Source organism: Protopterus annectens, chromosome 5.part0, assembly GCF_019279795.1.
Source record: "Protopterus annectens isolate FY-2018-M chromosome 5.part0, PAN1.0, whole genome shotgun sequence".
NCBI lineage: Eukaryota > Metazoa > Chordata > Ceratodontiformes > Protopteridae > Protopterus > Protopterus annectens.
Window position 1 is genome coordinate 7,035,685 of NC_056735.1, and position 12,816 is coordinate 7,048,500.

General features: G+C 41.0%; 1 protein-coding gene across 1 annotated transcript in view; it reads right to left on the reverse strand.

Annotated features, from left to right (window-relative positions):
• The window catches only part of CYFIP1 (cytoplasmic FMR1 interacting protein 1), a 2,370,671-nt gene that overhangs the window by 1,420,260 nt on the left and 937,595 nt on the right, over nt 1-12,816 (reverse strand). The window contains exon 11 of the mRNA XM_044072062.1: nt 5,886-6,008. Within this exon, the coding sequence (XP_043927997.1) occupies nt 5,886-6,008 (123 nt within the window). The remainder of the gene's footprint in view (nt 1-5,885; nt 6,009-12,816) is intronic.

Below are 12,816 nucleotides of genomic sequence, written 5' to 3' on the forward strand. Positions count from 1 at the left end.
GAGACCATAAACAGTGCAAATACAACTAAAGTTATGTACTTAACATAATGCTAGATCTGTGTGGTCTTCTGTCCATCTCAACAAATGGGGATTTCGGATCCAAACTTGGAATCTAAAACAAGACTTCTTGGCTCCAAGTCTTGGGCTCATTCCCTTTCACATAGTGCATCATCATCCCGCTACCCTTCAGTAGGGGTTTGCCCCACCAGCCACATATCACCAGAAGTTAAGGCCATCCCTATAAAACAGTGACAGACCAGCATACTGTTGAAGATAAGCCAAGGCCCTTGTTAAGATCACTGTGGTCCAATGGGAGCCATACACAGTTGACAATTTGGTAGGGGGACAGTGGGAAGGAATGTTAAGATGGATGGAAGAAGACAGCATGGATCTAGCATTATGGTAAGTACACAATTTTTGTAGCTGATGATGTCTCTTCTTTCCACCTCACCAGATGAGACAGTGTCCCCAAGTTACATGAAACGCAGGGAGACACTATGGAATGATCTTCTGGAGAATGGTGGAACCTAAAGCAGCCCTTTATCTATGCTGTAGATTAATTTTTTTAATGAGAAATGATGGTATTGACTGTTGACCATGCTGTAGCTGAATAACTATCGTCAAGAGGAACACTGTTAAAGATAGATGAAGTGACCACCGCTCCAGTGGAGTGAGCATTTGGCTTGTACAGAAAGGAAAGGCCTCTAGACCTATAAATAAAGGCTATACATTCAGAGAGAGTCACCTTAGAGACTCTGAAGCCCAACTTCACTTTGGAAAAGGATACAAACAGTTGATCAGGTCTCGAAAGCTTTTTGTGCAATGCTAGTAAAACCGCAACTGACGAACATTTACAAAATTCAGCTGGTGTTTACCTCTGTTTGAATAACTAGAAAGAGAAACAGGAAAATGTACAGTCTAGCTCAACACTGACAAGGAAGCCACTTTGGGGAGGACATTTGGACTGGTCCTGACAGCCATCTTGTCCTTGTGAAAGAATGCATGGCAGCTTGCAACACAGTGTCTGTAGCTCAGAGACTCTGTTGGCTGAGGTTGCAGCAACCAAGAAGAGAGTTTTCCAAGAAACAACTAAGTCTATGTATCTTGTAAAAACACAGTGACATTCCAGGAGGGTAGTGAGTCACTTAGAGGAGGGTGCAATAGGAAGGTCTCCTTAGGGAAGGCTTTATACGGTCTGATTTTCACCCAAGTGAAAAGTGGAAATAGCAGCCAACTGAACCTACACTGCTAAGTAAATAGCCCCTGAATGAAAAAGATCTGCCAAAAAATCCAAGACAAAAGGAAATGGAGATAGGTAAGGGTATGGACCTTTGGAATACACCCAAATTTAAAATCTTTTCCATTTGCTTCTACTAGCTTTCCTGGTGGAGGGTTTCTGAGATGAAACAAGAACATGTTCATTGTCAGAGGAAAGCCTGGAACTTCCAGCTATCATTGGAAGTGGAGAAACCAAGACGTTAGATTCAAAGGTTTGATGTCCTGGCGAGGCCTGCCAGATGCGTGAGATATCAGATCCGGAATTAGATCCAGAATCCAGCAATGGTGAACTAGATGAGGCCAAAGGAAGAGGAACCAAACCTGTCAGGTCCAATAAGAGCAATAAGAATCAACTTTACCTTGTACCAGGCCACTTTCTTAAGTAACTTGGTTATAAGTGATGTAAAGGTGTAAGCATGAGTCCTGGGGGCAAGTAGAGGGTCCTTCATTGACTGTACTTCTTCTGGGATCAGGAAAGCAAACCTGCTGCATTTGATGTTGGATAGGGCTGAAACAGGAAACAAAAGGGCTGTCCCCAGCAGGTGAAAATTTCTAATGCCACTGATGGGTTTAGGTACCACTTAAATAGACCTGCTCAACGTGTCTGCCAGAAGATTCTATTTCCCCAGGATATGTGTTGCCAGAAGAAAATACTGGGAAAACATCACCCACTACCAAAATCTCATGGCCTCCTGATGTAGGGGGTACGATCAAGTTACATTCTGTCAGCTGATTACCAGATAAATGACATATTGTACATCTGGATTACAATCATACCCCGGGGATGGAATCCTGAGAGGCTTGCAATGTGAGGAGGACCACATGCATCCATGACATTGATGTGAAGCTTGGCCTCAGTCCTTGTCTAAGTGCCCTGGACTATTTTCCCTTTGAAATGCTGTCCCACCCCAGAAGGGAAGCGCCTGTGGTCACTATGGCCTGTGAGGAAGGAAACAAAGGGTGACCTAAAGGTACAAGAACAGAAGTCATCCACCACCAGATGTACTGTCTGCAAATCAGAGTCAAGAGTCCGATTGGAAAATCAATACGTTGATGAAGAAAGGACCTCTGAACTGAGAGGGTCCACTGAAGGACCCTCATGTACAACCTTGCATGAGGTACAAGGATGATAGACACGGTCACAGATCCAAGTAGATGAAAAATCAAGCGAGCAGGGGGTGCTGTTGCAGAAGAAGCTCAGAAATGAGCATCTGGAGAGAGGACAGTCTGGACAATGGACGATTTACTATCTGAGATGATGTGTCCAAGTGGCACCTTATAAATTCTATCACCTACAGAGGTTTCAGAGCAGACTTCTGCCAGTTGATTGTGATTCCCTGGGACGAGCACTGGTGGAGTAAGGAGTCTCTGGCTATAACAAGGGAGACCTTTATGGTGGCTGTGATATGCCAGGCATCCAGATAAGGGAACACTCAGGACCCCTGCTACACGAATCGTACAGCTACCATAGCCATGCAGTTTGTAAACAACCAAGGGAGGGTAGTGGTGAGACTGAATAGCAATGCCCAGAACTGACAGTGACTGGCTCCCAGCTGAAGTGCAGGAACTTTCTCAACTGTCTGACTATTTTCAGATGATAGCAGGCATTATGGAAGTCCCCTAACCACGTCCAATTATCCCTCCTAAATAGAGAAGAGGGACTGCACCATGTTCACCTAGAATGACATCTGTTTCACAAAGGTGTTCAACTTGCTTAGGCCCAAAATTGGCCTGAGGCCCCCATTCTTTTAAGCTAAAGAGAATCTTAATTAGACCGTGGTCCCTTTCTAGTCTGGTGGGACCTTCCTGATGACTCATTTTTCTAGCAGTTTAGAAATTTCTAAAGTTGCTGCCCTTAGCTGAGGGGTGGAACATCTGGAGGAGCCTTTTGCATTTGAATAGGGAGGGGGGACAGAAAGTGTATAAAATAACCTTTGGAATTATTTTTACAATCCAAGAATATTGCAGGATGGCTGACCAGCCATGTGGCTAGAGATAAACACTTCCCAACTGTCTCCAGTGCAGGACAGTAATGCAAGCATTCAGGAACACTGGAAGTGTTTAATCACAGAAAGTGACATGAAACCCCTGAAGCTGAACACCACATCTGCCCTTAGTGTGATGTCTATTATTATTCTTCCCTCTGCCTTTGGTGGTCTGTCACAAGATGTGTCTGTGGTAAACGCTGGGATTTATAAAACCACAGATATTTCACTCCACTTCTGGTTGTGGGAAAGGAACCATTAAAGGGTGGAGAAACAAACGCCAACAACAGACAAGGTCTTGCCTCCTTCCTGGTTAGTGTTTCTTTAACTTTGAGAAAAAAGAGTGAAGTCCCGTCATAAGGGAAATTCAAGAATAACGTCCTGAGGTTTTCCGCACAGTCACAATCTCATACAGGCATGGAAGAGAAGAGTGATGCAGTACCTGCTGCCCTACATGTGCCATCCATCATATTTGATAGAAGACACATGGGTACATCTGAGATGGACTCCATGGTATCTAACTGGGACACCAGTGCCTTCCTGGACTCTGCAGATGTGACACCAGACTTCTTTAGCCAAGTTCCTCTGAAGGCTGGTAAGATGAACCACATAGTTCAGCACCCTCAAAGCAAATGTTGCCAAAGCACACACCCACTTCCTGAATCTGTCCAATGTTTATGATTCAGTATTTAGGGGATTGACAGTGTAGCTCTCTTCAGGCAGCTCCTTCTTGGTGGCTGTGGCTACTACAATGGCATCCACAGGGGGCCCTTATTCCAGTGTGCCCTGTCCCTAAGGAAAATTAAGATTTTTCAGGTTTAAAGGGGATGAGTTCCACCACATCCAGTTCCTTCCATGTCCTCTAAGAGACAAGTCTGATATGGTCATCTGTTGGGAGGACCATTCATGAAGTAAACAGCCTAGTCACAGAGACTTCCTGGAAGGAGCATTGGTGGACCAGCCTCCATTCTGTCAGAACAATTCAAGAAGGTCTGCAAAGGAGATGTCTTCCAAGGAAGATGTAGGAGGCCCCTCCCCTTCATCAAATTCAGTGTCTTCTTTCGGGGACCACTCTTGACGGGAGTCCAAATGCCTACTCCTACACTGATGTTTATTGGGTTTCTACATGACTGGCTTTTCAGGGGAGGAACTGGAAGCATCATGGTTGGGCTTGCCTGAAGCCAATGGGGTCTGGCTGTCTCAACTACAATGAGTCAGAACAGAAGTAGCAAAAGGAGAAAGTATCCAGAGGCCCTATCAGACAATGTTCGCAACAAGCACAGGCAACCTACAAGTACAAAAAACAAAAACAAAAAAATCCAATAAAACCAGGTTAATCAACCTAACAGTAAAAAAAAAAAAAGCCTCACTACAATAATAATAATAAGAAGAAGAAAAGAAAAATAAAAAATACACAGCAAAACTTTCTTCCTAGACGGGGAGAAATGTTGTGAACACTTCTTGAGAAAGAAACTAGTCTAACAGTCAAAAACGTAGCGCAAAAGTAGTAGTAAGCAACCAGAGAAGCAATTAGACTAACAGTTGGGGAAATAAAAGAAAAAGAACTTAAGTTACACACTCCAAATATGACAGATTGCCAAGGTTTGCACAGTTGCAAAACTTCAGAAAGCTCATATACAATTAAACAGTTTTTATAAAGAAGAATGTTGTACAGTTTTATACGTTTCTAATGAAGTAGCAATTTACACAGGCTGTGATTCAGTTTGGCTACATGAAATTGCATCTTAAAGGTTTAAAATAGAATTTCCTTGGGGAAAAAAAAGTCTGCAGGACCTTTTCAGTGATGTCCATAAAGAACTGAAATTTGAACTGTGTGAATGACAGAAAAAAACCCTGAAAAGGTTCATGGACTAAGCACAGTTAAGTAAGGTCAATGCAAGCACTGGCAAGGAATGCAAACCCAAAGGCGGAAGCTTCCAAGAAAAAAATAATATGCGACTAAAGGAGATGATGAATTGAACTGCTTGACCAAAGAAGGCCCCAAATGTTTCTTTTTTATTCATTATTTGTTTACATATTTAGCCTTGTAATCAATAAACAAAGCATTTTATGAATACAAATATAAATCACAGTTACAAATGTATCTACAAACATCAAAATCAATTACAATCAAGGTGATTTAAAAAAAAAAAAAGCCCATTTCACTTCAAATGCTTTCAAAGTAAGAAAAAATACTTCAGACATGATCATAACTCTCAACTGTCCAGATTTTCCCCTCATATTTTTGGTCTGTTCCTCATAAAATGTGTGTTTTTCTGTCAAATGACTGAGGACTGACGTCATTAAATAAATAATATCAGACATTTGAGTTTCAGACTTCGTATCCTTCAGAAAATTATAATAATACAAAATCTGTTATTCCAACAACCTTCTAAGTTTATAGGAGCAATATTTAAAAATCTGTCCCTATTTGCCCAGACTTCTTGCGCCGAGTGGCATGGACATGAACCTGAAAAATAATTCAGGTAATGAATTTCTTGAACAACAAAATGATGGAGGTATGATAATTTTGATGTGTTATTGCTTCTTTCAGTGTGCAACATTAATTTTATAAGACAGAAATTATGTAAGTTGACAGGTGGGGACATGTGAGCTGCTTACCACTTCCATGACATGAGCACTCCATTGGGATAGTAACTGCATTCCCTGAAGAGCAAGGTCAAACAGCTTTCGATATTCACCGTCAGTCTTCTGAGCTTCCTGTCTTCCAGAACCAGTTACAACCTGAAATGCACATCAATAGCAACAGTTACTATTTACTTTCGACAAAATACCTATAACCAAAGAAAGCGACACAAGTTATGGGCCAGTTTAGTGACATACTGAGTGGTATGGCACAGCATGTAAGTGGAGGTTGAGAGAAGCATACTTGCATGAAAGCATTACTCTCTACTGCCAGTCAGCTGTATGCAAACAATCTATATGATGCAAGGTTTAAGGAGAACAAAAAATTATGTCAACATCACAAATAAATGAAAGCCTAGTTAAAAAAAAAAGAAAAAGTCACTAGAGAACTAGGAATGCACTCAAACCTGGGACTAAACTATCTGACCATGGTTTAAAACAGCATCGTGAAAAACGTAATGCAAAGTATCTTCCCTCAGGAATGTCGACATGGTGATGTGTCTTTGATGTGTCTTTTCGGCTTTTCCCAGTTAGGGGTCGCCACAGCGGAACTCCGGTCCGCTAATGATTGGCAGTTGATTTTTACGTGCCGAGTTGCCAGCCCTGATGCACAGCCTTCAACGAAGGTACACCCATTCACGCATGTCTTCACTCAGAAGACGCTCTAGCTGAGAATCGAACCGGACAGTGTCTTACAGTGAGGTGACAACGCTACCACAGCACCACCACCACAGTCTTAGGAATGTCTACATGGTGCTGTTCCAATATTCCTAAGTCTGTAATTGATATTACTGTAAATGTACACAGATTCGGGAACTGTTTCGAGAACCATTCCCATTATGTTCACTAGACAGAGAGCCTGGGCCTGTCCCAAGATTTCCAAAGTAGCAGAGTAGGAGCAGCCACTCTCTCAGGAATCCCCAAACCAGAGTGCAGGCTGTAGCAGGAAGGCATGCAGAAAGTACACTTAAAGGAGTTCTCAAACAACACAGAAGCAGTGGACACTAAAAATGCTTTGTCCTGTTCTTAGGGTGAAGGACAAAGCCTCCTTCTGTTCTTGAAAGAAATGGAACAAAAAGGAAAATAGCTCGTTCTTTCACAGAGGAGGAGCCACAGTCCTCTTAAAGCCATTCATCAGAGATTGGGAGATCTGGTCAGACAGTACTCCATTTCTCAATGGAGAGCCCAGGACATAGCAGCTGAGGCAAAACTTAGTTATACGTACTCCCACCCCCAGATGCACAGTAGCAAACCCTGCCCAAACTCCACCCATCACTACATAACCAATGACATGTATGAGTACCTTATGAATATTCATGAGGATCACAACAGGAACCTCTTCAATATTTATTAAGTAACTGGCACCATTTAATACAGTGGAATGGAAAACAAAAACAGAAGTAGGATATCAGGACATTTTTGCTGTTTTCCAAGTTTTTTTCCGGTAAGCCAAAACTACCCAACCTGCAATGTGATCAGGCATCAAGCTAGTGTGGGGCTTTGCTGTGGCATTGGCCATGGAAACAAAGACTTTCAGCTTTTCCCCGTTAGGAGTCGTCACAGTGGAACTCCGGTCCGCTCACGAATGGCAGTGGATTTTTACGGTGCTGAGTTGCCAGCCCGATGCCCAACCTTCAACCGAAGGCACGCCCATTTACGCTCACACCTACCTGCATGTCTTTAACATCACTCGACCGCAGGGAGGACATGCAGATTCCACACAGAAGGCGCTCCAGCCGAGAATCGAACGGGAGAACCTCTTGCTGCATTGACCATGGAAACAACCGTGCGGAAAATAAACAGTTACCTGGACATTCATTCAGGTAATTGGTTCTGATAGTTTACAGATAAATGTCTGCTAGAACTGTTGTTTAAATCATTAGACTTGGTTATGATGACAACAGATCAGGTTTAGTTTTTTTTTTACTGTAATCTATCACAGTGGCAGAAACTAGTGAGCCATATAATGATAAGCATTATTAGGAATATTTTTCAGAATACTGATTTTTTTTGTAGTTGGAGATGTACATTCATGTTAAGGAGCATTTTTAATTATCCTGTCACTGTACCTCATATTTCTGAGCTGTTTAATTTTGATCATGATGCTAATACATAGTGTTAGTAGTGATATGAATATGTTACTAATGCTTATATTTATACACAGCTAGCTTAAAGTACTGAAACAGTTTCATATAAGTATTTCACATATTAGCTAAGAAGAACAGCTTAACTTTGTTAGTTCATTAATGCTTAGCAAACAGAAGCCAAATGTTTCTTGTAATCATTTAGCCTTGAGAGAAAGTTAGGTATTCTACAATAGGGCTGCTGAAAAGGAACACATTAACCTGTCAAAAGCAAAGCACTACCGTATGCATAACTTTATCTGGTTACTCCTTACAGCCTTGAAACTGTTTATGCGTAATTAAAAGCTGAAAAAGCTTTGCACTTTGTATGAAGCAATCTTTTCTTTTTTACTTACTGTAAAATAAAAAAGGAATTGCATCCGAGTACACAGTTGAATCTTTCTATATGTTGTAAGATTTCAGTATCAATACTTTATAACAAAATGTGTTTGCATCCATAATCTTTGCCTGTCTGTGCTTGGGATTAACAGCTGCATTACATTGTTTATTAACAGGTTAACCTTTACAGTAGGCTAATCTGAATCATTTGTTGCTTGACAGGGCAGGTAAAGCACAGACTGAATTAATCTGCACAGTGAAGCACTATGTCTTAAAGACTGATTCAGATAAAATATAAGCATACCTCTCACCTGTCCCTGACTTTCACAGACATGTCTGAATTCAAATATTTTGTCTGTTCATCCTTAAAGTCTGATGTTTTGAGAAAAAGTAATAGATTACAGTTAATTAATAATAGCAATCAATAAAATGACAGACTTTTTTTCATTTTAAAAATACATTTTGTTATTCTGCCAATAGAGTCATGTCAAGGTGGCCATTTGCATATGTGTCAATTAATGCATTGTATGCATTATGCCACTGGAAAAAGCTGTGTGAAAGCAGGGAAATAAATACTGCGGAAAGAAATAGCCAAGGAATTGTTATGGCTAGGCTTGTATAGGCCCCAGGGCTGAGAGCCTAGTACCAACCTATGAACCTGTGTGTGTGTCAATCTGAATAATTTGCAAGTGTCATCACACCTCTGCTAGATGCCAATCCCACAGGCCACACCTACACTTATGCAGGGGGGAGGACACTATATATAACTTGGGCCACAAATGAGCCAGGCCTTGAAGAATAATGACCTCAGACATGCCATTTTTACATGCATGTAGCAAGACCTCAGTATTAGCCACAGTAATCTCACGATCTAAAATACAGAAAACCATATGGAAGATGAGCTGCAGAAAGGGTCTAGAAGTCCTCCTTGATTCCACAATCTGAGAGGTCATCAAGTTTTCTCAGAGACAATTCCAAAGGGAAGGACTGAAATCTGGACAGGTGAAATGTGCAGATGAAGGTCATAACCCCTAACATGGTAGGAATATACAAAAACATATTGCCATACCATATGTTCACAGTTTCAGACTCCATTTCAGGGAAGAAATAGATCACTGATGACCCACAAAGACAACAAGAGAGTCAGGATTAGAAACTTGAACAGTAACTCACTTTAATCAACTATGGGCCAACATCAGGCAATGGCCTTTTTATGACACTGCAGCTTCAGAAACAGAGTAGGATGCCTTTAAGCTTCCAAAATACACCCTTAAAGGCTGGCTGCAAAAGAATATGACCAGACAGTCCAACAGGTCCAAGAAAGGAGAAACGTACTGAGGCAAAGGCATGATAGATGGAAACCCAAAACAGCATGGCATCAACAGAGGGTACTGAGGGGATAGGCTCGCTTCCTTATCAAAGACAACAGCCACACAATCAAGCTCCTAAAGAGACCTTGGGGGAATCCAATGTTTTCCAATACAATCTCAAACAAGGGGTAGTGCACAGGCTCACACTGGTTTGTGAGAGGCATGTCAAACAAGGATCACATTGGGAATCAACCATAAAGTAAGATTAAAGTGTCACACCAAAAACCTTAAGGCTGAGATCTCACACATGATTTAAGTTTCCACCAAGATTTAAACATGTTCTTAAAATTGTGTACCTCAATCACAGGCCCTGACACAGATCTTAGTATAAGGCCTTCCTCAACTGTGATAGGTGACCATGCTGGGCCTGGAAAGAGTCCCAGGAGATGCCTCAGCTCCAGGTAGTCTAATACATGCAAGGGTGACTCAGGGGGCCACTTTCTAAGATCAGGCTAGATGGCATGAGACATAAAATGATCAATCAGGGACAGGTGAGTGGTATGCTTATATTTTACCTGAATCAGTCTGCAAATACACCAGCACACTTCTTTCCACATTGACACACAGACACTTACATCTCCCAGATCTCAGATTCAGCACTATGGTGGCAGAACAGTGAGTTCTAATCCCAGACAGATGGAGATCATCTCAAATCCTTGTGAAGACTGGTAGGATACACAATACATGGTCATAACAGGATTAGGTCTCAATCAATCAACAGAAATAAACATCTAGTTAAAAAAACTCTGACCTTCTCCTTGAACCATGAATGGAACCCCCCCCCCCCCCCCGTTCCATGAGAATCTGCCTTGAATCATTTAATGCAAGACTCAAGTTACTTAAAAAAAAGCCATGGGTACAGCTCATTATAACCACAGATTTCTACCATTTCAAATGAGATTTACACAACTTGCTTATCTTCCTCCCCAGTAATAATTTTTGCCAGCAATGTCTTTTGTCCTAACCAGGACAGGTACTGGTCTCATATCAACATTCCAAAGAAACCTTATTGAGGGCTCAAGGCATATACATGTAGCCAGCATGATCTGGAGCCTTCTTCTGTTGTTCTAGCTCCTTCTGACCCTCACACAGACTTGAATATGTAGTAAGCCACTCATCTAATTATAACAAAACATTAATATTAAAAACAAAGAATGCAGCTGTGTAACACATTAGTAAATTAATATAATGAAACTATGTATCACTTTCTTAGGTGGATAGACGGACAGCAACTTCACTGTTATGGTGACCTTATCTCAAAAATATACCATTACAGGAAGTACACCTGAATACAACTGAACTGCCTTCTTCAAGGATGGTTGCTGACAGTATTAACCATAACATCTGGATAAATTCAGAAACAGTATCATTATACCAATTAGAGGCAGAAAGTTATATTATCCTTTGTAGAACAGTCACACCAAAACCTGCCACACAATTAGAAAGTGCAAACACCTTGTAGTCTTCCACGAAGGTATACACAATACAAGTGGTAACTTATAAAATGCCTGTGTAGAAACATTCCTGAAATATGCTACAGATGTACCTATTGCTACAGCAGAGTGATCAACAGTATCTTACAGATGTCTATGAGGCTTCACAAAAGTATAAACCCCCAAACTGTAGGTTTCAAATCTCTGAAAAACTTGATTCACTAAAAAGGAATTGCAAAACTCATTGTCATGATATTAAAATGAGGCCTCCCTTCACTTCTAGTGTGAAGGAGGGAGAGTATCCCCTGTCACCTATTACTCACACATACACAAAGAACATAACTTTGGACTTGGTAGATACTCTCCCTTATCTGTAGACACTATTTTGCTATTATGAGGACTGCAATCAAAATTCTCAGAATTTCAGCAAGCACATATTTAATACTTCTCACAAAAAAGGTAGTACAGTGAGCCAAGCACTGAAGTGACTGTTTACCGACTGATATGCCCCATTTTCATTTTTTTGAATGAGACATAAAACTGACCAATTGCTCTGAATTAGTACTTTTACAGCAATACCATATTTATGTGGACACAATAAACTGAAGTATTTAGGAGTATGGGTTAAAAAGGATTCTGTTACGGCAGCTAAGGATATGTAGGAAGAGACTAAAAAGAAGATACAAAAACTGAGAAACTGGAAGCTCATGTTTATAGATATGGATAGCAAGATAAATACAAGAAAATGTTTTAGTCCACAGTTTTATATACAAGTCAGGCATATTTTTAGCAACCAGAGAAGTTATGGACAAAAGTTGAAGGATTTTATCTGGGAAGGGAACAGGGCAAGTGTCAAATGGAATAGGTTGATCCTACCAATTGAATAAGATGATTTGAATGGATATTTTAAAGCTACACAGCTGAGGCTCATATACATAACGCAAGCAGAAAGCTATAATTCAAATTGAAAAGATATGTTGACGAAGTAGGGTGAACTACCAAAGGAGGCCTGACTTCTGCAGCCAGAGTGCAAACAATAATCCCTGCTGAAAGTGTGAGCCAGTTAAGAAGGTGGCTAGAGTAAAAATCTCAGCAATGGAGGCACTCTTGAAGCAAGTACAGGAAACTGACGTCAGGCCTCCTATGGTAGTTCACCCTACTTCATCATCATCTCTGTTCACCTGTAATTATAGCTTTCTGCTTGCGTTATGTATATGAACCTCAGCTCTAAAAAATCCATTTACCCTTAACAGAATTTTCCAATGAGTCATTCGCCTCATGGTGGCAGAAAATAAAATTCTACTTGCAATCAGCAAAGAGTTTTCTTAGTGAATGCCACCCCCTTTCTCACTGGAACAAAGGAAGTGACACTTGTTTCACCTTCCACAGATCCAGTCCAGCAGATTTAAACCAGGGGTTATGCCCTGAAGCAAAACAGGTTTACTGCCCCAAAAGAGAACTTAGCTGATCTGTACTGGGAAGGTTTCCAGTGCTGTCATAGACAGGAAAGCCTGAAATCATAGATATCGTCTTTCTTGCCTGAATTTTGTAGTGAGGTTTTGAATCATAGGGAATGGAAGAAATGCATACAGGAATCTCTCATGCCATAACAGCGTAACAGTATACACTACCGGACCCAAAG